We start from the raw sequence: 25,925 nt of genomic DNA on the forward strand, positions 1-25,925 counted from the left end.
ATGGATGAAGGCCTAGAAGTATTTAGTCCCTGAGGCCTGAATTCTCAAAGTCTTATAAGACTTCTTTATAAATTATATGGCAGTTGATTAATTTTAATGGAGGATCAGCTAGCCACCAAATGCTTGAAAAACTAGGGCATCTCTTTCCCCTTGCTGTAATCAAGGATTACTGGGATATAGATTAAAACTCAGGAGACTGCTTAATGAAAATAGTACTCAAGCAATTAGAGATTAGTGGTAACTTAGTTACCTGCCACACAGGCACAACTACCTCTCCTAAAACTCTAGAGCCAATCTACCCTGCTTTCTAATGTCTGTCTAGGAAGAATATGTTGTATATAGGAGGGGGATATTCAGTCTTATTTGCTGCTTTTACTATTTTTAGGTCTTCAGGAGAGGAAAGAGACAATCCGTGGTGTATACTCTGTGATTGACCAGCTCTCCCGAACTCATCTCAATACACTGGAACGCCTCATCTTTCATCTTGTCAGGTAACTTCAAGAAGCAAGGGAATGTTTAACAGTTCCTTTTGGATTCTTTTAAATAAATGAAGAGCTCTTCCATTTGGAAAACGGACAGATCTTTTCTTTCCCTCTGTATAAATTCAATGCCTCAAAGAGGTAATTAAAAATTCCTTGGAGTAGAAATCCTCAGACTGGTTGGACTGTGTGGCAGATGCTTCTCTGCTCTATTTGAGTCAAGTAACAACTTTAGCCTCAGGGTGGCACTGTATAGCCTGACCTATTATTTAAATCCTGAACTAAAAAGTTTGTAATCTGTTGACATAACCTAATTCACAGGCATTAAGTTCAAATAGTACTTAGGAATTGACTAACCAAAGAGACTTTAAGAGTAGTCTCTCGTCCTCTAAGTGTAAATATCAGCAGTACTTGGGAAGAACACTATCTTTCTTTTTAGGTAAATAAGACTATCTGAAAATGCCTTAAAGTCTTTACTCTGCATTCTTCAGACATGTTCATCTAGTAATGGTGACCTTGAACCATGAATCATATATATCCCTTAATAAGCTATCTGCTGGCCTACGTTGCTTCAAGAAAGGAACAGGGTAAAAGTGTGTTTCCGGAGGCAAAAGAACAGCTTTCAGAAAAGCTTACAGTATCTCTCCCTTCAACTGTTATGAATATCCTTCAGTACTATGCATTTGATGTTATATGTCTTCTTTCTCATCTCTTCTACCTACGTCCCTACTATTTTCTCTTTTTATCCTTGTTTCACTTGGATTTTTTTTGTTTCTTAGGATTGCTCTGCAGGAAAACACTAATCGAATGTCTGCTAATGCTTTGGCCATTGTGTTTGCACCCTGCATTCTACGCTGCCCCGACACCATTGACCCACTACAAAGTGTGCAGGACATCAGTAAGACTACCACGTAAGGCCGGTCACCATCACCTCTGCAAGACCCCAGGGACTTCTGAGTCAGTGTAGTTGCTTAATCCAGATATCAAATATAGTGAATGATTTTATAAGCTCAGATTATTTTTAAAAGATTTCTGGATACCTTGGGTTTTTTTATGCTGAAGATGAAAAAACTTCTTTGGAGTCTGTTCAAATGAGCATCATTTGTTACGAGGATTCTTATTTTTTAAATTTGGCTTTTCTTGCCCTGGCCGGGTGGCTCAGCTGGTTAGAGCATCATCCCAATATGCCAAGGTCGTGGGTTTGATCCCTAGTCAGGGCACATACAAGAACCAATCAATGAATAAAATAAATAACAAAAAGGCTGAAGCAAAGTGTCAACCTTTTTAAAAAAATAAAATTTGGCTTTTCTTTAGGAATTTTATGGTTTCTAAATATATTTTAAAATTCCAGTTTGCCAAATTACGTATACTTTGTATCTTTTTGTAATCTAGTCTGTGGTCTTATGGCTCTGAATCCCTTTGTTCTTAGTATTTAGTATTCCTGTATTTCACCTTGGCCTTTTTTTGTGAGCCTCTGCTTTCTTTCTGGATTGGTAGTTCTTAACCTTGACTGCAAAAGGAGCTTTAAAAAAATACTGGTGTTTGTGTCCTATCCCCAGAAAATCTAGCCTGATTGTCTGGCCGGCCGTGGCTTAGTAGTTGAGCGTCGACCTAGGATCCAGGCAGTCAGGGTTCGACTCCCGGTCAGGGCACATACCCAGGTTGCGGGCTGCAGCCGATCAATGACTCTCATCATTGATGTTTCTATCTCTCTATCCCTCTTCTTTCCTCTCTCTGAAATTAATAAAGATATATATTAAAAAAAAAATCTAGCCTGATTTAATTGTTCTGGGGTTTGGAACTTATAACCACTCCTCAGATGGGTACTAAAGTACAGCCAAAGTTCTAAACCACCATTCTAAACCCTGTCTCAGAGCTCATAAAATAAGGGATGTTGATTTTTCTTTCTTCCTCCTACCATCTACCACACTTAGCTGAAAAAGTCTGTGGGTGCTATACTTTATTTGATTTACTTCAGCTCCTAACATTTTTTTCTCTTTCCTCCTGTTCCAGCTGTGTGGAGCTGATTGTTGTGGAACAAATGAATAAGTATAAGGCTCGTCTCAAAGACATCAGTAGCCTGGAATTTGCTGAGAATAAGGCAAAGACCAGGTTGTCACTGATTCGTAGATCAATGGTAAGATGCGTGATGTGAAGTCACAGGGGAAAGTGGGAGCCTTCCTGGGATTTTAAGTGTGCATTTATGGTAGAGAGAGAGAGTATTCTCTAAATCTTTTTCACATAAAACAAGTAAAATCATCAAATCTCAGGGTACTGTGGATGCGTAATGTTTTGTTCTTTTAGCTCTATATGTATGTGCAGAATATATATGCAGTGAAATATGTAGGATTTTAAAAATCAAGCATTTGAATAAAATGTTGGTGGTTTAATAATCTGCCCTGTTTTCTTTTCCTGTCTTTTCCTTTCTATGAAAACTTAACCTATCTTAACTTTCTTCTCTACTTCCTTCCACCATCTGTTCCTACTCTCAACCATGTCACTTTTTGGTGGTCCTGCCAATACTTCTGGGATGTAGAGAACTTAACCAATTGCAAAAATATGATTTATAAGGAAATGGAATTCCATCTACAAGTCTACCATTATCAAATAAAGATTCTTTAAGGGTTTATTGTTAGATTTTGAGAAGAGCCTTGCAAAAACAATAATTTATTTCCTCCATTTGCCCACTCTTCTGTTTACTATTTTCCTTTGTAACCAGTGACCTATATATAGATAATTCCAGTTCTCACTGACCAATAATCAGTAGGATCTGGGTAACTGGAAAACTACTGTGAATTTAAGTTTAATTATTGCCATTTTCTACCCTTCCCCTCAATTGTAAAACAATTGTAGTGATGAACACTCACTCAGGTCCCCAGTAAATCTCTAAAGAGAAGCAGGCTTCCCCATCATCATACCTATGCTTTTCCAGGGGCCCAGCAATACTTCTTCCATATCTTCTTATTTTATATTTAGATTAGTATTAAAATAACTCTGTTCTTCCTTCACTATTGAAACTGCCTGGCATAGAACAAGTGCACAACAGGCGTCTGTTGATTAAATTAGAGAAGGGTCTTTTCTAAAAACAAACTTAAACATAGCCTTTTTCTAGGCACTAAAGGCTTTAAGTAAAGCCCATCCCAGGACACTATCTAAATCTTTTCCCCAGAAAATGAAAAAAGAAACCCCATTTAAAAGTGAAACCCTTTCTGTAGTATGAACTTTCAAGAACTCAGTTCTGACAGGTTCAATTCAGCAGTGCTCATCCAGGGAGAAAGAGAAGAGACCTTTTACTAAAAAGCTACTTTTCTCAAAGACCTTTTTTCAAAGCAGTTAGACTAGCAATGCGTTTTTTGGTGGTGATGCAGAATAAGTCCATTGAAAGATTAAACCTTCTCTTTTAATGGGGCAACTATTTGTGCATTCTAACCTTCTGCTTTCCTTTTCATGTCCTTCCTAATCCAGAAACCTGTACTAATTGCAGTTAGATTTATGAGCATTACCCGCAGTTCAGTCTCGGTATGTATTACTATTGCAATGTGTCACAGCCACTTTACATTATTGTCTCTCATCCATCCCAGAGTTGTTCTACTCTGTCTATCATCCATGCTTGTCCATCCTCCATGTACAGCCCCAGTTCAGGCCCCACTTCCTGACCAGCCTTCACTTGCTTTTCTCTTACTCTCTTTCTTTAGAACCTTCATTTTCCTTCCTTTGTATCATGCAGTTGAAATATCTCCATTTGCAATATACTCATTTTTCCTCTTTGTCAGATAAACCTCTTTGTGGTTTCTTCTTTGGTTGGATCATTAAAAGGTGAATGTTGAAAACACTGAGTTATCAAATTAATTTCTGTTTTCTGACCTTTGTTCTCATTAGTCTCCTTCACTTTATTACTTGAAATACCTATTGCTACTTCCAACATCCTCCATTATTAATAATGCTTATATGTCCATTCATATCTGTGACTTTGATGGTGTCTTCCCAGATACAGAAGTATGGCTCTTATCCAATTAGTATTTTTCAGACAGAGCAGCAAATAGTAGTAAGCAAATTGATGGCCTGGTTCTAGACTTAAATATCACAGTATAATAGAGTTCATACCAGGATTTTATTAATTATACAAAAAAGAAATGGAGAGTTGGAAAGCCAAGAACACCAATATATAGGGAAACAAATTTCAGAGATTATCCATCTATGTGTAACCAGTTCTTTGAGGAACTCAACTTGCTGGCATATAAATACAAATCAGTTTTGCTTTTTATCTAGTAACTGTCTTCTAACTCTACCATGCCAAACTCTCCTTTCCTACTAGATATCAACTGACTTAACAACATCTTGTCACTATTCCATAATATTCAAATGCTCTAGTCTTATTCCAATATTTAAGACTTACTTAGTTCTTTTCATATTATAACTTCCAGTCACTGGCTTGATACAGTACTCATCATTTTATCCCAGGACAGACTGACCTTATTCTGGGGCTGACAACTTTGAGCGTGCATAAGTAGGGTTTGTTTGTTTTTTGTCACACACTTCTGCCCTTTCTTTTTCAGGTGCTTTTCCTTCCTCTGGTGTTGAAGCTGGGAGGAGTGATAGGGGAGGCAGAATCCTGCCTGATAATCTCAGTGTTAAAAGTGGCACTCGTCTTTCTTGGTTGTTCCGCAGTAATTTCAAGCTCATTGTCAACAGACTAAATGAAGATGAGTGCTAGCTCTAGTTTACCCTGCTGACAGTGAGCTCAACCTATCCCATTTCCATAGACATTGATGCCATCCCTTGCAGAATTTGGTCACATCTGGTTAAACCTGAATGGTGGCATTCACCCCTAGTGACTCTGATATGTATTTTTTTTGCAAGACTTTATCCCATCAAATCTACCTCTCATTACCAATTCTAGATCCAAGAGGCACATTGGGGCAAAGGTTACATTTTTTTATACCTCTTGGGAACCAACAACTCAGGGTGGGCAAATAGCCTTGCCTACCTTTCTGCCTGACACTTCCTCACCACACTTTCTCTCTATTTCTCTTTTCTCCTGCGCATATAACGGGTGCAAATCAGTAATTCTTTTGCTTATACAGGTAACCAGACGGAATGCAATACCAGTGTGCCTTTCTTTTAGATGACCTCAAACTTTGATTCTTACCCTCTGGATTCACATATGACAATTGCTTTTTCCCCCAAATGGGATGAAATGTCCTCTTTTCATAAACACTATATTCCCTTCAAAGTCCAATAAACCCATCTTTCTTTTCAGCTTTTTTAGATTCACACTGAGGGAAGATGTTACAATATTGATGATAGGGCTGGTTCAATAAACCAGTGCCTCTCAGTAAGCCCTGGTTGGAGAGGCTGGTACCAACTACTGTTGGCTCTTTGAAGCTAGAAGAAGGGGTACTTAATATGGGCTTTAGCCACAGTTTTGGAACAAGAGGAAAAATCCCACTTAATGTCCTATTATATATGCATTTAGCAATAGAAAAGACTTTAGGCCCAGTCTTAAGAATAAGACTATATCTAGGACATATTTGGTAGTCAGTAAGAACCTATCGAATTGAATCTAAGAATTGAATCTAGAAGAGATAGCAGTTGGTTTTAAGGATATCCACTAAAAATAGACTGATCCTAATTAAAGTCAATAATGTTCATATATTCATAAATTTTTTAAAAATTACTATTTCAAATACAATAGTGGCTGATGCAGAGTGGACTACATTTATAAAAAGTATATTATTGCCAATGTGAAAAGTCATTTGAGTTGAGTATTGAAAGAGGAGTAGTAATTTTAACAAATGGAGAAAAGAAAGAGAGGGAAGACAATTCCAGAGGCAAGGAAGCATGAAACAGCAATCTATGAATAATAACTACTTCGTGTAGCTAGAGCAGGTATGGAAGTGGCAGAAGAATTTGGAAAGGTAAACTAGAATCAGGTGTTAAGAATTTAGAATTTTCTACTTTGAAGCATTTGGGAGCTATAGAAAGGTTTTTAAGTGAGGGAATATCACCACCAATGTGTCTTTAAGAAGATAACTTAGCGTTCTGAAGATTAATGGTTAGAGATGGGCAAGACTGACAGCCATATATCAATTAGGAGGCTCTTTACTTGTAAATAATCATATCTGCCATTACTAAAATAGATTGATTCTTGATCATTTCATTTTGAAATGATTTTGAAAATATAGTTGACCCTCAAACAACATGGGTTTAAACTACACAGGGTAGGGCCACTTATATGTTGTTTTTTCAATAAATATCCAGTCAGCCCTCCAGGTTGGGAATCCACAGATGTGGAGGGCTGATTGCATGCATTGTTCTGTGCCATTTTATTTATGTAAGAGACTTGAGCATCCATTGACTTGGGGCAGGAGGTCCAGGAACCAATCCCTCGTGAATACTGAGGAACAAGTATGGGAAAGTTTTGGGGGAGTCAGAAGTTATATGTGGATTTTTAACTGTGTGGGTGGTTGGCGCCCCTAACCCCCATGTTGTTCAAGAGTCAACTGTGTCTGTTTCTGCTACCATGTGGAAAGTGGTAATTAGATTTATGGCACATAACCTTCACTAAGCTATTCTCAGACTAAGATTGCAGAATATGATATGCTTACAATTCACCCAGTTATACCTTTTCTATAACAAATCTTTACTTTGTTACTTGTTTATGCTATAATTCCAAACATAAATATTGATTTAGAGCTATTTAAGCTAATGTAATATGAAGAACGTAATTTGAAATAAAGTTTACTAATCTGTAAAACCTTCATAAATTATCCTCTTAGAAGATGTTACACACAAAGGTTTCCATAGCCAAATTTGGGACATAATGTGTAGCACTTACAAAATTTTGACTATGGAATCCTTTTTTTCATAATATATGTAGTTGAACAGAGGTTCTAAGAAAGGCATTTTAGAAACAACATTTTAAAAATTGCATCAGTTGCTATATTTTCTTAGTTTGGAATTTTTTAATTGCTTTAAGCCTTTTCCTGCTATGCTTGTAGTGGTTGGCAGTATTTGTTAATTTTATATCTTTATTAAAGACTTACCTACATGTCTTGTTAAAAATTGGCATACCTGCATATTTCTATTAATGTGGATAAGTAGGTCTGTGGGGTTAAGCTTTGTAATTTACACCAAAAGAAGCAAGAAATGCCCCTCCAAAAGTTAAATTTTAATCATTTGAAAGCCAACAATCAATTGAAAAGTAGCAGCTCTAAGGAGCTCCAAAGGAAAGGAAAGAGGTATTCTAAGTGTGGACTTAGACTTCCTTGGCTCTAGCAAAGGGTCCTGCTATGTTCTTATTATATTAGTCCATGGTGTTTAAGTCTAATGGTCATGTTCAGGTAACTTGACATAATGAGAATCAGATTCAGAGAATGAAGATTTTCTCAGAATGTAGAAGCATTTTTACTGTTTCTGGTACTGACCAGCTGGTATTTTTTGCAATGTTATCTTTTTTAAAAAGATGTAACTGACATATAAGATTGTATTAATTTTAGTTGTACAACATAATAATTTGATATATGTATATTTTGGGAAGTGATTACCACAATAAGTTTAGTTAACATACATTACTTAACATAGTTACAGTTTTTTTTCTTGTGATGAGAACTGGTAGTATTATCTTTGATAACACTGTAGCCAGAAGACTCCTACTCTGTTTCTCCCTAGCACCCTTCCCCAGATCATTATGGTGTGTAAAAGGCATTACTTGAAGATGTGCATGCAGCGGTCATACAAGGGCCAGTGCTGAGGAGGATTGGGCACAGGATCTTTTGGGGGGAATAGGCAAAAGGAGAACAATATTTGGGTTCTTTTTTGAAAAAGAAGAACCCCTTTCAAAGCCTTGTCATCTTCTCTCAGATGGAGACCAACAGGAAGAGCAATTATATAGAGAATTCTTACAGATAAGAGAGGAAGAACTACAGTAATATATTGCAGTATGGCAAAGGACCTTGACTTTTTTCAGGAGGCCTGCTAATTAGGTTTGGGAGAATAAAAAGGCAGAAGGTAGGAAGAGACAATAATATAAGGATTACTGTGGTCTTGAGATGATAGGATTATATATGAGAAAAGGTAAAAAGTTCAAAGATCGTAGAGTGATCCAGAGGGGTTATATGTTTAGAGAATAAAAAGTACAGAATACTAGACAAGAATGAATTATGTTGACTCCCTATGATTTTTGCTGCTGGAAGGAGTTTACCCCACCTCCGCAGCAGAGATATCCATCCTTACCCTTGGTGGGAGCTGGGCCAGCCCCTTCGAGACTGTGCCCTTCCTACCTGTCTGGAGGTGGTTTATGCCTGTTTAAAAGTCTCCTCTTCAGCTAGTCTTCAGTTGGTAATTCAGGGTGAATACTCCCAAATTTAGTTTTATTTCCAGTTTGTTTCTGGGAGGAGGTGCAAGAAAAATCCACCTACTCCACCGCTGTACTAGCTCTTTTTATATAATAGCATACTTAGTGCTTTAGGTTAACTTTTCTAATTTCTCACAGAACTTGAAATTGAAAAATAAACTATTTTACATTTATCAATTACTGAACTTATTTCTCTCTTATGTAATGTCTTTGAAAATTAACCATTTGATAAATCTAAGATCTTATATTTCTACATAAAAGATACATTCACATATTTGTTTCATGCCCATTGTTAGAAAATTTTGAACAGTAGGGTAAAGTGTAAAAGGCAAGAAGAAAATCACCAGTGTCTATTAATATTTTTGAATATTAATATTTTCCTTATGTATGTTTAGTGAAGTTATAACAGTATTATAGTATTCATAGTTTTATATTTTTAAATTATTTTAGGAAAATTTTTGTAGAGCTAAAACCTGAATTCAATTTAGTATCATAAATCCATTTAATATTTTTAAACTTTTACAGTTTTACTAAGTAAAAATGAGACTACTTTTAATATATATATTTTTCGTAGACTGTACCTTAGACACATCTTTTTTTCCTTTTCATTCTGTTTTATAGATGAGACCTGTTCCTTAACCCCACTTATTTATTCAATTCACTTATTCTCATTCATGTTTTTCAACAAAGAAGGCCATGTTTTAGGCATTGTGCTAGGTGCTGGAGGTATAGAAATGGCATGATCTTTGCCTTAGATAAATTAACAATCTAGTAAACAAAAATGTAAATCATTGTCATTCAGTTTATTAAATCTCATCTGTTCAAAAGCTATAGGGCTATAGAGAGCTGGGTGACTAGTACTACTTGAGAAAATTGAATAAACTTCAATGGCTAAAATACAAGATTTCTTGGTATTTCTTGTTCATTCCATGGTGCCTCCTCCTTCTTAGTCATTTTTTATTAAATTTGCAGACTGATCTTGTGTTTTGAGAGTCTTTTTCTTAATATTTTCTTTACTTCTTGCTCTCAGAACTAAAAATGGAATAGTAATCTTGTAATCCTCTTGATTTTCATCCCATGAGTTTGGAAGAGTTAGCCTGAAGGCCCTTAGAACTTGCCCTCTACTTTCACCTCACCACCTGTACTAGCTAGATCAGTAGTTCTGTTTCTGTTTTCTTTTTTTTTTTAATTTTTTTTATATCTTTATTGATTTCAGAGAGAGGAAGGGAGAGGGAGAGAGAGAGACAGAAACATCAATGATGAGAGAGTCATTGATCGAGCCCACAACCCAGGCATGTGCCCTGACCGGGAATCGAACCCTGATCGCCTGGATCCTAGGTCGACTCTCAACCTCTGAGCCATGCCCGGCCGGGCAGCAGTTCTGTTTCTAAAACAGCGTGTCTTCCTTCTTTCTCCCCAATATCAACTGAGAAATCTGTCAATTTATTGTCTTATGCTATTCGAAAGATCGTGGTATATTTGCATAAATACAAATTTGCATCTGCATAAATTTGGAAAGCTTTAAAATACCATTTTTATTGTGAAATACAATACATAAAAGCACAGAAATATACATAAATATGTTAATGAATTATAAAATGAACATCCACATACCACTTACAGTCAGGAAGTAGAACATTGCCAGCACTCCCAGAAGCACCCCTCTTTTTCTTTCCAATCACAATTCTTTTTCTCCCCCAGAGGTGAGCAATAACTTGAGTTTTATGTTACTCTATTTTATTTGTTGTTTTCCCACTTAAGTATGTATTTCTGAGCACTATAGTTTTGTTGTGTCTGTTTTGAGCTCTGTATAAATGGAATCATATTCTTCCGTATCTGACTTATTTCAATCTTACTGTGTATGACTGATCCATGTGTGTTTAGTTGTAGTTCACTTTGGTACTGTATAGTATTCCAGTGTATACGTATACCACAATTTAACCATTTGCATGTTGGTGGACATTGACTTGTGTTTTGGGGAGTTATGAATAATGCTACTATGAACATTCCGATACATGTATTTTTTTATAGACACATGCATGTATTTTTGTTGGGGATATATAGGAGTGGAATTACTGGGTCATGGAATATATATGTGTAGTCAACTTCACATAAAGTTGTGCTACACTAGTGTACGAAAGTTACCACTTGCTCCACCTCCTTGTCAACATATGTATTGCCAGATTTCTTAATTTTAGCTACTCTAACAGTGTGTGATTGTGGTTTTAATTTGCACTTCTGTCCTTTGACTCTAATGTGCTTAAATTACCTTTTATTAAGTGTATTGGCCATTGAGATAACCTTTTTAGAAGGGCCTGTTCAAAGCTCTTGCCCAGTTTTCTAATTGGGTTGCCTGTCTCTGATCTGTAGGAGTTCTTTATGAATTCTGGATGCAAGCCCCTTTATTGGTTACTTCTGTTGCAGATTTCTTCTTCCATTAAAGGGCAGTTTGATGAACCAGGAGTTTAGTTTAGTTTGTTTGTTTTTGGTGATGGTGGTTGTTTTTTAACCAGGAGTTCTTAATTTTAATATAGTCTAAATTTTATCAGCCTTTTCTTTTAGGCTAGTACATTTTGTGTCATGTTTAAGACATTTTTTTTACTACTTGATATTATGAAGATAATGTCTCTAAAAAACTTTATTTTTTTGCCTTTCTTATTTAGGTATGCAGACCACCTGGAGACAATTTTTGTTTGTGGTATAATGTAGGGAGTAGGCTTTATCCAGTTTTTCCAGCACCATTTTAAAGAAAGGATTCTTTCCATACTGTCCTGAAGTCTACTTTTGTTGTAAATCAAGAGTCTGTATATGCATGGATCTGTTTCTAGGCTATTTTGACTATCTTTGTACCAACACCACTATTTTAGTTACTATAGCTTTCCAAAAATACGTGCTGTAACAAGTCATTGTACCCTCTTCTTCAATAGTGTTTTGACTATTCTTGGCTCTTTATAATGCCATATAAGTTATAGAATCACAAAATTATAGAAGTCACAAAAATTCTCTTGGGATTTTTATTGAGATTACATTGAGTTTATAGATCACTTTAGGGAGCATTGTCATTTTTACAATATTGATTGTTCCCATCCATGAACCTGACACAGCTCTCCATTCATGTAGATCATTGATTCCTCTCAAAAGTGTTTTATGTGTATCAGTCTCACACATCTTTAGTTTGAATTATTACCAGGATTTTAATATTTTAATGCAGTTACAAATATTATTTCAAAATTGTTATATTCTGTTTGTTGCTCATTAAAGAAAAATACATTTGATTTTGGTGTTTTTCACCTTGCTCAGCTCTTATTCTAATAATTTTTCTGTGATTCCTTTGGATTTCATACCTTTAGTCATACTGTTCATGAATAACAGTAGTTTCACTTGTTCTTATAATCCTTATGCCTTTTTTGCCCCTTACGTTAGCTAGAACCTCCAGTACAGTGTTGAAAGGAAGTGGTAATAGGGATCATTTTTCACATTGCCTAATCTCAAAGGGAAAACTTTCAACCCTTTCTACTAAAGATGATGTTTGCTATAGAATTTTTGTAGATGCTTTATGAGACTAAGTATGTTCCCTTCTATTCCTGGTTTTCTGAGAGTTATTACTACAATGTATTGTTGAATGTTATGAAATGCCTTTACTGCATACATTAAGGTATTCATGAGGCTTTTACTTTATTGATATGACATATTACACCAGGTGATTTTCTATTGTTAAACCATCATTATACTACTGCAATAAATCCAACTTAGTCATGAGGTGATATCCTTCTTACATATTGCTTGATTTAGTTTATAGTAAGTTGTTTAGGATTTTTATACCTGTGTGTTTATGAGTAAAATTTTCCTATAATAGTTCTTACTTTTCATATCCTTGTTATGTCTTTTTTTAAAATTGATTTTAAAGAGAGAGGAAGGGAGAGGGAGGGAGCGAAACATCGATGATGAAAGAAAAACATCCATCGGCTCCCTCTGGCACACCCCCTACTGGGGATCGAGCCCACAACCCAGGCATGTGCCCTGACCAGGAATCAAACTGGAGACCTCTTGGCCCATGGGACAGAGCCCAACAAGCTGAGCCACACCAACCAGGGCCATATCCTTGTTATGTCTTGATTTCAAGGTTATGCAGGCCTCTAAGAATGAGTTGGGGTATAGTCCTTTTTTTTAATTCTGTAAAGAATTTATGTGATTTCTATGTTATTCTTGTTTGCTAGTGAAACCATATAGGCATAGAGTTTTCTTTCTGGAAAGTTTGCATTTATGGATTTAATTTATAAGATTATTCACTTTTTTGTATTTCTTTTTTGACAGTATTAATTACTTGGATTTTTGTAGACTTTCTCCACTTCGTATGAAATTTCAGATTTATTGAAATAAAGTTGTTCATAGTAGCCTTTTATCCTTTTTATGTCTACAAGTTTTGTAGTGATGTTCCTTTTTCATTTCTGCCTTTGGTTATTTGTGAATTCTCTCTTTTTATCTTCATCTTGCCAGGGTTTTAACTTTTTTATTAGTCTTTTCAAAGAACTACATTTTGGATTTGGTCCTGTCTTTTCTAATGTTTATTGTACTCTTACCTTTTTTTTCTTTTCCTCTCCTTGGATTTATTTTGTTGTTCTTTATTTAGTTTCCTGAAAAAAAAGGCTTACTTTAAAATTTAACCTTTTCTATTGTGTATTTATAAAGCTATAATTTTAAGGTAGGCAGAGTTAAATTGTATCCCACAGACTTTGATGTTGTTGATTAATTCAAAATATTTTTTAATTTCCATTGTGATTTCTTCTTTGACCATGGATGTGTTAGAAGTCTATTTCTTAATTTCTGAATATATAGGTGTTTTTAGTTTTCTCCTTATAACCGCATTGTCAGTAAACTTTTTAAAAATTACTTTAAAGGTCAGATAAGTTATTTCAACCGTAAGAAATGTATTGTCTTTGCTGTATGTGTTTTAAAATAATGAGTGTTCTGTAGTTGTTAGATACCAAATTCTGTATGTCTGTTATTATCACTTATGTTTAAGTTGTTCAGTTCCATAGCTTTACTGATTTATTTGTACACACTTGTTTTCTCTGTGCTGATTATAACTTTGTTTCTTTGAGTATTTTAGTCAATATTTTACTTTAAATTTATTTTTTTTTTAAAGTTTAACAGACATTTATTCCTTTAGTTGAACAACCTCTACACACAAAATAGATGGTTTAAGATTTTTGAATGGGAAGGAATTTAGGTCTTAAGAGGTTTTATATACCGGCTACATGTTTTAAGACCCGTGATGATTACAGCCAGACTGAAAAGTACTTTAAATTTCTGAAGCCATTTTTTGGTTATTTACAAATTTGGAAATAATGTTCTTCATAATTTGAACTTTTGTCATTGTGAAATATCCCTCTTCATCACAGGTAACACTTCTTACCTTAAAGTTTGCTTTGTCTAGAATTAAAATAGCTACACCAGCGCAGTTGTTTTTTTTATTAGACATGGTATGTCTTTTATTTCCATCCTTTTATTCTCTGTCTTTCTGAATTCTTATGTTTTATATGTGTCCCTTGTAGACTTCATATAGGTGGGCTTTTTAAAAAAATAAAGGCTGACAATCATCAGCTTTTTAACTAGAGCATTTAATTTATTTACATTTAATGTAATCACTGATGTATTTGGACTTAAATCTAGTATTTTATTATGTGCTTTTATTGTACCTGATACATGTTCCTGTTTTTTTCTTGCCTTTTTGTTCTTTTTTCCTTTTTCTTTTGACTATTTTTTATTGTTCCATTTTTTTCTTTTGTTAGTTTAAAAGTTTTTATACTCTTTTTACTCTTCTTTTAGTAGTTAACCTAAAGGTTACAATAAAAATCCATTACCTATCAAAGTCTGTTAGTTGGTACTTTTATCCTTTTCCAAGATAATGTAAGGACTTCAATATGCTTTAGCTATTATATAATATAGTGCTGTTTTTGTTTTGTTTTAAATTACCTGTATATTTTTAATCCAACATATTATTCTTCTCTTTTATGCAGTCACTATTCACTTAGATTCACTCACATATTTACTGTTTTTATTGTTCTTAATTTCTCCCTTACTAACTTTTCTTCTTGAGTCATTTTCTATCTGCCCTCTAGTATTTCCTTTAGTGCAGGTCTGCTGGTGACAGATTGTCTTAGACTGTCTGAAAATGTCTTAATTGCAGTTTTATTCTTGAAGGTTGTTTTGCTATGTATAGAATTCTAGGTTGGCAGTTACTTTTTTCTTTCATCACTTTGAAAATACCATCTATTGTTTTCTGCCTTCCATTGTGTCTATTGAAAAAGTTGCTTCTTTGTTCTAGGTACATTTTTTTACCTTACTGATTTTAAGATTTTCTTTTGCCTTTGATTTTTAGCAATTGTGTATGAGTATGAATTTATTTTTCTTATAGGTTGAAAACTTTCTTTAGTCAGTAGGTTGACATGTTTAATTGGTTTTGAAAAATTCTCTGCCATTATTCGTTTAATATTTTTTCTATAGGATCACTCTCCTCTCCTGGTATTTTTCTTGTTACATATGGTAGATCTTTTTATTGTGTCCTGTCTTTTACCTTCTTTTCTGAATTTTTACCAAAAATTTTTTGTTTTGTTTTGTTTTTCCTGCTTGATTCTTTATATTTTCTTCTGACCTAACTTCTGTTCCACTAATTCAACAGTGTCTTTCTGTCTCCTTCAGCATGGTTATTTTAAGTCTGTCTTACAGCCACAATGTCTGGAATCATTAAGGGTTTCTGTTGTTTTTTTACTGATTTTCATTTACATTGTTTTGTCTCCTTTTGTTCTTCGTTATCTTTGATTGTGTGTCAGACACAGTATTTGAAAAATTATTTGTAAAAATATTTTGAGGCCTGAGATGATGTTTCTTTCTTCCAAAGGGTATTTTTGCTTTTTCTGCCAGGTGCTAGGGCACTAAAAATCTGGATTACTTTAATCTAATTTTAGGGATTACAATTTTCTGAACCATTCAAATGACTTGAAGCTAGGCCACAGTGTCTGCCAGGACTATTATAATTTCAGTTTACCCTTAGGTATAGGATACAAATCTTGGGAATCCTAGCATGCTGATGTCAGGCATGGAGCCCAAACCCTTGTGTGGGTCTGGACTCTCACTTTTATTCTCTACCCCAGGGTTGGCAACCTCTTTCTGAAAAGGACAAGAGAGTAAATATTTTAGGCTTTGTAGACTATACAGTTTTGGTTGCAACAATTAATGCTGCCATTGTCCTTCAGAAGAACCATATATAATGCTTGAATTAATGAGCATAAATGTATTCCAATAAAACTTTTCTTGCAAAATTAGGCACAAGGCCAGATTTCGCCCATGAGCTATAGTTTGCTGACTCCTGATATTGTCTGTCAGGAACTCTGCTCACCTTTTCTTAAATTTAGATTAGCCCTAAATGTTGAGCTACCTTGTTAGCTTTCTAGTGCCTTTAAGAATATGTTGATGTTTCTGTGTTTGGTCCACTTCTCAGCAGGTTGTTTAACCTGAAATACTTGCCCTTATCAGAAGCTAAAGTTATATATAAAGTAATCAATTTAAAAGCAGTAAGATTTTTCCTCCTCTGATCTCAAGAAGTTTCTTGAGTCATTCTTAGAGAATCTCTCTCACCAACACCCTGTGATGTATAAATGACTTTTTAAAAAAATGAAACTGAGTTTTGGGACGTTTCTGTAGTCTTCCTAGACAGATTGTGGATTCCAAGGTAAAAGGTGAAGAGCAGTGTTGTTCATCAGAACTTTGTGTGATGATGGGAATATTCTATACCTGCATAGTTCAGTGTGACAGCTATTAGCCACCTGTGACTATTGAGAACTTGAAATGTTAGTGTAAATGCAGAACTCAATTTTTATTTATTTAATTTTAATGGATTTAAATTTAAATAGCCATGTGTGGATATTTAGTTTGGAGTGGATGCAGCTTAGATTAAAAGAAGAATCACATCCCAGTATACACAATATGTCCTTATACTCCCTCCTGCTGAAGTATCCATTTCCCAATGCTCTTGCAAGAAATATTTAACCTAAATGTATTCGATGGATGGTATCTCACTAAACATCTTAGACCTAGGGAATGTTTCCCTTTATTTCTACCATTCACCTGATATGACAGAAGTACACTTGTTATCCTAAATGGGCCACATAAAACTGATGTAGTCACTCAATTTACTTTATAACATGTATTTTTTTTTGTAGGGAAAGGGGTGTCTTCGTCGAGGAAACTTTCCAAGTCCATCGTCTCCTGTTGTAGTTCAATTGCCCTCCATGTCTGATGTCCCAGAAGAGGCCTTGACTAGTGAGGCAGCCATGGAGACGGACATCACAGAACAGCAGCAAGCAGCTATGCAGCAGGAGGAGAGAGTACTGACTGAGCAGATTGAGAACCTACAGAAAGAGAAGTGAGTTTCCAGGAGGAAAGGAAGCAACCTGTTATTTGTTTTCATTTCCTTCCTTCTGTCCTTTATTTTTCCTTATTTATTAAATATCTCCTATGTGTCAAGCACTGTGTCAGGTGATACAGGGGATGTGGAGATTACAAAGACATGTTGCCTGTACTCAAAAGTTGGTATCTCAGGGAAGGAAGCTCCATGAGCATGGAGACCTGAAGCTGCTACAATGATGATTCTAGATGGGCTGACTAGGGCAGGGTGTGTCAAGGAATCTTAGTCAAGATCCTAATAGGTCAGAGACCAGCTTCTGTGAACAGATCTGTCTTAAAAAGGAAGAATGAGGATTCCCAGGCTAAGACAAAGTCCCTTCCAAGAGTGGGCATTATTCAGAATTCCATGAAGGAAGGATATTATCTGAAGATCAATGTAGCCATGGAGCCAGCAACAAGATGTTCAGAGTAGGGCAGCAACTCTAATGGGTGCTGGGATACTGGGTAGGGAAATTGGTTGTAATTTAGGGGAGGGACAAAGAAGCTTTGTAACCTTTACCATCACTGGAGCAAGGGTCGGTAACAATACATCTTGGGGGTAATATGAACATCCCATGGTTCTCCCTGAAGATACTGTGCACTGATCCTGACCGATAATGTCGACTCTTAAGTTTTAAGGGGATTTTTGTTCGTGAGTTCCAGAATCCCAGGTCTGAGAGCTTGATTCATGTGGGATATGAGTCTGTTAAAATACTTTTTGCTTATCAGGATTGATTCTGGAATTTAGGCAAGCTAAAAAAGCCAGCTGGAGCTTAGCTTTGCAGAACATGATAAGGCAAAAGTGGGGTACATTGACCAGGCTATTTGATACAAGAGTGATCTAAAAAGAGGACGTAACTCAGCTCTGATGAAAACTGTATTGGAGGTATTGAAGGATGAATAGGAATTTGTAGGAAGGGGAAAATCTTTCTAGAGAAAGGAAAAATGTGAGCACAGTCTCAGAGGTGTGAATACACATGGCTTATGACAGTGGTAATTGCAGCAATGAGCTTCTTGTGAGAGTATCTTTGAAATGGTTGTGTAAACTAGGTAGCGGAATTGAAGCTTAAAGGGCTTTGAAAGAGGAGACAGAAAAGGGAGTAAGAATTGGAAGGACAAGGAGGTTGTGGGCAAGTTGCCTATATAAAGTGGAGGAAAGATTGTTAGAAGCTGCAGACATAAAGGAACTTTGCTGGTAGAGTATTGAAGTGAGCTGTTACAAGGATATTGATTGAAGTAGATTAGGGTGATGTCAGGCAATAGTGAGAAAAACAAGATTAGGAGCCAAGTACCAAAGACTTCAGGGAACGAGGGGCATGACTGAGGTAGATGGGTGATTGATGAAGAGGAGTAGAAAATATGGTAAGTGGAGGCGACTTAAGCTTCAAGGACAGAAAAGATCAGTGTTTTACTTCATCCAGAGGTCTCTCTCTGGTCAAGGTAGAGAATATAGTTAGAAAAGTTTCATGGAAAATAAAGAGCTGGAAAGAATCTTAGAGATTATCTAGTTTAATCTCTTTGTTTTGTAGATGAGGAAACTGAGGTCCAGAGAGAGGAAAGTTCCTTCCTGAGGCATTAGGAATGAGTTTAGAACCCTGATCTGATGATTAGATCTTACAACTGCGGCATCTTTCCCTACATCACCCTTGACCCTGTTATAGGCCCAGCCTGTGCTGTAATTTTGTCTAGTACATACACTTTTAGCCTTTACCATTACTATGGCTTACAGATCCTTATGGCCCCCAGAAAGGGAACAGTAAGAGATCTGACTGGTTTTGCTATTTAAATTCCTGATTTTTATGCCTCGTCTTTTCTCCTGTTGTCTTCTTTCCACTTCTTATCAAATACTAATGGATTTCTTGATTGTATCTTGCAGGGAGGAGCTAACATTTGAGATGCTTGTACTGGAACCCCGTGCCTCTGATGATGAAACCCTTGAATCTGAGGCCTCCATTGGGACTGCCGATAGCTCAGAAAACTTAAATATTGAGTCTGAAAGTGCCATCTCTGAGAAATCAGGTAAATGAACATGTTAGTGCAGAGGAGGATTAAGGATTCCCAAGGTAAGACAAAAATCCCTTTCTAGAATGCCTTGACCTTATATGAAAAGGTGACAAAGTCCTAAGGAGTTGAAAAATAATGATCTTTGTGAAGCTTTTGTATAAATTGTTCACTAGGTGAAGCCTTCAGTGTAATGCAGCTTTTGGTAATTTAAAATTTCCTCTGGCATTTATTTTGCCAAGGAGAAAAGTCAATAATCACAACAATGTTGTCTTACCCAAGATCCACTTTCTAAGTAAGGGTGGATAGTTTAATATGATAGTGACAGATAATAGGCCTCTCCTAATGGCATAGTCAAATTCCAGATTTCCTTGAGGCTGATTCTGAAATGATGTATGTAGAAATGGATGGTGAGCTCTTTCTGAGTTATGTGTGTGCACAAAGTAGGTCAGCCTGGACCCTCCAGATCTAGCCTACCTCATTTCATGTGTGAATAGTGACACCTATTCATTACATAACTATTTGCTCTAGAGGGGGAATTTATGGCTTTGGTCTCTTTTTTGCATTAGAGAGAAGCTTAGCCCTTAGCTCCCTGAAGGTAGCTGGCAAGTCTGAACCTTCTAGCAAGTTGAGAAAGCAGCTAAAAAAGCAGCACGACTCTTTGGATTCAGTGGATTCTTCGGGCTCTTCTTTATGTTCATCTAACACTGTATCTTCTCATGGGACCAGAAAACGATTTCAGATTTATTCCAAATCTCCATTCTACCGAGCTGCCTCAGCTGGGGAGGCCCTGGGAATGGAGGGGCCATTGGGCCAGACCAAATCCCTGGAAGAAAGGCCTCAGTTCATCAGCAGAGGAACCTTCAACCCTGAAAAGGGCAAACAAAAATTAAAGAATGTGAAAAACTCACCTCAGAAAACCAAAGAGACTTCAGAGGGGGCACTGGTGTCTGGCCACAGGAAAACTGTGGACCCAGACTGCAGCTCCACCCAACAGCTAGCTCTCTTTGGAAATAATGAGTTTATGGTCTGAACTGGCAGATGTGTGTCCCTTCAGTGGTAAACACATCTCATCTTTGGGCCTCTTCTCATTACCTCATCCACAATAGTCCATTCTAAGTGAGGTCCTGCCTCTTGCCCCAAGCATATGACAGAGACCCGTGTGCTGAATTCCTGGGCCACCTGCTGAAGTGGAAAGGCCTCTTTGAAGCCTGCTAGGGATGGTGCCAGTTATGCTTTGGCTGCTGTATATGAAGAGATTTCACTAACAAATCCACCTAGTTAGGGCCTGGGGATTTAGGTCAGTCTTGGAGGTCTTTGTATTGCCTCTCTTGCGTCCTCTTTTCCCTTTCCAGAGGTGGGTGTGGAACTGGTGAGCACATTGTGGGCCTGAGGGATGTGTTAATTTCTGACATTTGAAGAAAACATATAAATCTTTCTTAGCCATGTAAGCAAAAGCCTTTGGGTTTATTTTGGAATAGTTAGGAGCTGGGGTAGAATATACTTTTTTTCCAAGCGTTTATAAAAAAAAAAGGCTAAGCCCTCTATTTTAAGATTTTTGAAAAACACTTCATGTTATATTCTGGGGAAAGTAAAAAAGTAATTATATCCATTAAGCCATCAGAGCATGTCTCAGACCTCTGGTTACACAATGAAGAAGAGAGTACAAGTTTTGTTTTTTTATGATGTTTGATGTAATAATAATCAATGCTGGTTTAACTCCTAGTTAGTTCCTGCTAAATATATTGCATGGGCTGAAGTTTCAGTAGCCATACTGTTCTCATATTTCCTGGTCCTAGGACCAGCTTCCTCTGTTTTTTTTTAAATGACTCAGAGATATGGTGATCCTTAAACATGAAGGTTTCACCCTAATCCATCGAGGCTTTTCTCTTTGTATAGATTAAACTGAAGATCACATATTCATTTGCTGGTAGATTTCAATCTCAAACTCAAGACAAATGACCATTTAATCACTTCTCTCAAAACATTCACACACAATAATACTACATGAGTATTATAGAAAGCTGCCAAAAAATAAGAAAAAAATTTTTTCAGATGACCCATCTTTTATCTTTTCCTCAGACCATCAGTATTAAATAGATTTTTTTTTTAAATCAAGGACTACTTGAAGCTACTTTTGTTAATATTCTGGTTACTGAAGTTTACTGTAAATATGTATGTATAGTATGCATATTTCTTTTTAACCTTATTCTTCGCTCCTCCCATGGAATTTCTTCCTACAGATTAGGGGTCATTGGACAGGGAAGTGAGAGCCACACATCCCTGGGTTGAGGGACAAGTCACAAGTCAGACCATCTTCACCACTAGCTGTCTCTATACACCTGAGTTATAATAGCATTTTAAGCTGCTTAGTATCCGTGGGATTAGAAATCTATTTCTGCTATTTATGGTAATATATGGAAAATGAAACATGATACCCTTTCTTGATGTAAGTATGTGAAAATGTTTATTTTTAAAGTTACTAAATGCATCTTGTCTAACTACCACATGCACTGTAACCTGAATTTTGGTTATGCTTCCTTTTAATGCTCCTTTGATTTGAAGTTACGGAAATATTAAGACACGTTAAGGCAGAGTCTCTCCTGTTAAACAACACTGAACCTCATCCACTGCTTAAGTGGTTGTTGTCAAACTCCATAGGTAAGACTTGTAACATCATTCTGAGTGGCAGCTAAAGGCAGCAGGAGTCTTCCCTGTCCCTGGTTTGAGTTCCAGAATGAGCTAGGGAAAGGAATCTTTATAGATCTCCAGAATGATGATGGTTAGTGGGTAAATGTTCCATTTTATACCCTGCAAACATCTTGTTCATGCTGTCCTGAGGAGTAATAAATGTAAACCCTTTAAAAATCTGAATTTGGAAAGTCCCCTAGAGGAAAACCTAATCAGCATGTTTGTGTCAAAGTGGGATTGCTGCTGCCCTAGGGCCACTGCCAGACTGCATGTCTGTTTCAGTGTTCTTGGGAGAGTAGTGTTCTGCTGGGCATGACCACTACCTTCCACTTGCCAGGCATTGGTCAATACCATACGAAAAAAGAGATTACCCTTTTTGGATAGTTTCCTTTGGCCCAGAGGAATGGCCTGGAGAACACATCTTGGCATATGTTCTCCTCCTGAATTTTTGTGGATTTTTGTTGTTGTTTTTTGCAAAATAAGTTTTTGGCAGTTGAAAAACTACTCATATAGGACATTTATAGGAACTTGGCAATGGATGTTGAGACTTTATAATTTTTCTCAGGGACCTGAAACCTGAATTTGGATAAAATTAAATAAAAAATATTTGTTTTTCAGTTGCTAGATTTGTGGATTTCTAGTCATTTAACAAGCTGCCAGAATGGAGGGTGGTGGGGAGGAGAGAGCCATGCAATTTCAGGAATGCAGAGCAAGTATGGGACCCTCCTTTTGGAGGAAGGAAAGCTGTTCTCATGGGATAATAGGTACTGTTGCCCTGATAAAGAGATGATGCCATAACTCTAAAAAACTGTCAGACCAAATGCTGTATCTCCTTCCATTTGATCTTAACTGGTGTTCTCCCTGGTTCAAGTTATGTCACCACAAAGTGATGCTGTGTGCATTGCAATCACTTATGATTAAGATATTTAACCTTAACATGTGTCACATCTGTATTTCCTATGCTTCTCCTTTGCTTGTTTACTTTGATCTCAAATGCCTCAAAGAAAATGCTTGCATGGCAGCAGTGGAGCAACCCCACTCTTGGAGCCGGTACTCCAAAAGGAAGAGTGTTCTGTTCCTATCACACATTCCCAGCCCCAGACAAAGCCTGGATTTCAGTTCTCCCCAGTAAAGCCAACATATCCCTTATCATGAAAAATGTGATAGCAGCAGAAAAGTCTAATTTGGATCACACTGTGTGCCACAAAGTGAAGCAAATGACTTTAACAGCAAACACAGGGTTCAGGGAGGTGATATGCTCAGTTTGTAATGCACTTTGTACTTTCTGCTATTTTAATTATTTTGTCACTCTGGGCTTCTGAAAACGCAAAAGGAGATACTGCCTTCCCTATAGGAGCCTTGCAGAGGCAGAGGGCCCTGAGGTCAGGGAATGGGATACCAGAGCCCCTGCCTCTTCATTCTTCAGAAACTAGCTACAGCTCTCCACTAACCTCTGCTTGGAGGTTAGAAGAGACTTCTCTGTTCTATCATGAGAGGGTTGTTTTCACTGTTAGAGACAAAGGATCCCAGAAACTTGCTGAAAAGAGGTCCAGCAGGATGCCACAGGCCCACTGCAGTGCCTGTGGGCCTTGGGGTTTTTTAAACTATAACTAATGAATGTGTACATTTCACAAGCACTTTGGTAAGCTAGATAGAAAAAAGTATTCTCAGGATGTGTTCAAAGCTAAGAGTTTTAATTTCAAAGAGAAACAGTCCAGACAGCTTTCCTTATCCTCTCCCCTCTCCTTTTTTTCCCTTGATGGGGAGCTGGGCATGGGGCATGCACCATTCTGTGTTGACAAGTGTGTTAGGTCACCCATAATTTTGTGATAACTCCCCAGCACTGTCCCCCAACACCACTCAACCTTGGTGGTAAAATTCCTCGGTATTTGTGGGAGTCCTTTGTCTTTCTGCGCTCCTAAAATACTTTTAACGACTTTTCTCTGGAACCATTCCCACATTTGATTTGGTGTTAAACAAAACGGTAACAGCAAAATGGTGAGCATGGACATGGATCTGTTAGGTTTTTCGGTCTGTTGGTTGAAACTCTTCAAAAAAAAGCCCCACCAAGGGGCCTATCACCTTATCTATTTATCAGCCCTCTTAGGTCATATAAAAGTTGCACCTTTTGAACTATGTAATTGTATTTAACTAGGAGAAAGGTGTGTACTACAGATTAGTATTATATTATTTTAATGGATTTAAATAATTTATAAGTATGTTGAGTGTAAATTTTTAAAAGACTATGTATTGTAAAAGGACATATCCTGTGAAATATATTTTACTGTTAAACAGAATAATTCTATAAGAAGAATGATTTATCTCACCCATGGAACTGATTACATTCCTGATACAATCAACAGGCGCTTTGTAATTTCCTCTTGGTTTTTTTGGAGGGGCGGGGGAGCAAGATATCATCTGTATAAAGTCTAGTTTGTGTCACTCAAAATATGCACTGTATGGCTACACAAAAGCAGCTTGATGAACAAATCACTCCAATGGCTCATTAAAGAACAAAAGCTTCCAGAAACAACAATATGTGTGGTTTATTTTCTGACCATCCTGGCTCCCACCCCAACTCTCTCCAACTTTATCCCAAGGAACAACAATGATTTTTGTTAAAGTGATTTTTTTTTTTTTTTTAAGGAAAGGACTGAGCTCACAATTGACAAAGTGCAGAAGTAGTAGTTATTGGAACTCAACTGAATTCAAGTAAAGGTGAGATTCAAGGTGTTAGTTTTCTATGCTAGATGCTCATTTACTCAGTTTAGGGCTAGCTGGGCAAGGAAAGCAGTAAGGCTGCATTTAGGATCCTCACCAAAAAGGCCATGAGGAAGTAGCAATATCTGTTAATACAGGGCCCAAAAATTGAAACCTAGTTTGTCGTTTTTGTTCTGCCACTATATTTCATGATTTTGGGAAAGTCATTTGCCCTTCCTGGATGTTAGTTTTTCTGTCTTCCCCAGGTTTACTTCTCTGGATTCTCAAGTCTCAGTGTAAAGCACAACTCTACTAGGAAATTTCTTCTTCCCCCTTAAACCGGGTGAGATGTCTTGTGTTCCAACATCTCCCAGTATTCGTGGCATCAGAAACTTAGACATAATCTTCTCAAGGCAGAAACGTGACTCACTGTCTTGCTGACTCAGATCCCCAGCACCTAACAAGGTAGCCAGCACTTAGTTATTGGATAAGAGTGTTGAGTGAGATCAGGGGTTCCCAATGCCAAACCAAGTCTCAGATGAAATGGGAAAAAAAAAAAGTGAATTTTTCCCTATTTATTCAGTTTTTAAATTCTTAAGATTATCCTTCTCATTTCTTTAAAGTTTTTATTTGCATTTTTGCATTAATTTACATTGAAGTGATAATGATATCACTTGTTTGTTTAAATTTCTTTAGTTGGCCAAACAAGACCTAGAAATGCCATTTTTAAAACTTGTCCCTATGATTACTGAATTTACAACAAACCTTTCCAGTTATGATGACGAGAGCATGAAGGTGTAAGGAATACAAGTTAAAAAGAGAGCAGAACTTTGATTTTTTTTAAAAATTGTTCTTTCTCCTATATTAGGTAGCAGTACAGTGTCTTAGAGCCAGGGACACAACCATGAAAGGAGATAAGACACATGTAATCTTGTAGGCATCTCTGACTCATAGTGTTGCCATTTATCCATTTTTTCAACAAATGCTGAGCACCCATAGGTACTGCTTGGGCTACGTTGGTGAACAAAATAAAACTCTCTGCCCAGTGGAGCTTGCATTCTAGTGGGGAAAACCAGTGATGTCCACCAGATGGAGACTAGTCATCCATAATAACCAGATTCCACTACCAGGCTATATTTAATTTGAAGAGTATTTCTTGGCATCTTTGAGTCTTTCTCTGCCCTTTCTATCTTTAAATACTCCCTTAAGGATGGAGAAGGAGAAGTGTCTCATGAATCTGAAAACTGCAGCTG

General features: G+C 36.7%; 1 protein-coding gene across 4 annotated transcripts in view; it reads left to right on the forward strand.

Moving 5' to 3' along the window:
• The window catches only part of MYO9A (myosin IXA), a 272,449-nt gene extending 247,941 nt beyond the window's left edge, over window positions 1-24,508 (forward strand). For all 4 annotated transcript variants that reach the window (XM_016201287.2, XM_016201296.2, XM_016201314.2 and 1 more), the window contains 6 exons: window positions 386-491; window positions 1,259-1,390; window positions 2,493-2,616; window positions 17,058-17,260; window positions 19,157-19,299; window positions 19,851-24,508. In XM_016201287.2, the coding sequence (XP_016056773.2) occupies window positions 386-491; window positions 1,259-1,390; window positions 2,493-2,616; window positions 17,058-17,260; window positions 19,157-19,299; window positions 19,851-20,314 (1,172 nt within the window). In that variant the 3' untranslated portion in view covers window positions 20,315-24,508. The remainder of the gene's footprint in view (window positions 1-385; window positions 492-1,258; window positions 1,391-2,492; window positions 2,617-17,057; window positions 17,261-19,156; window positions 19,300-19,850) is intronic.
• The last annotated feature ends 1,417 nt before the right edge of the window (window positions 24,509-25,925 follow it).

The sequence above is a fragment of the Miniopterus natalensis genome, chromosome 1, assembly GCF_054644295.1.
Source record: "Miniopterus natalensis isolate mMinNat1 chromosome 1, mMinNat1.hap1, whole genome shotgun sequence".
Classification (NCBI taxonomy): domain Eukaryota; kingdom Metazoa; phylum Chordata; class Mammalia; order Chiroptera; family Miniopteridae; genus Miniopterus; species Miniopterus natalensis.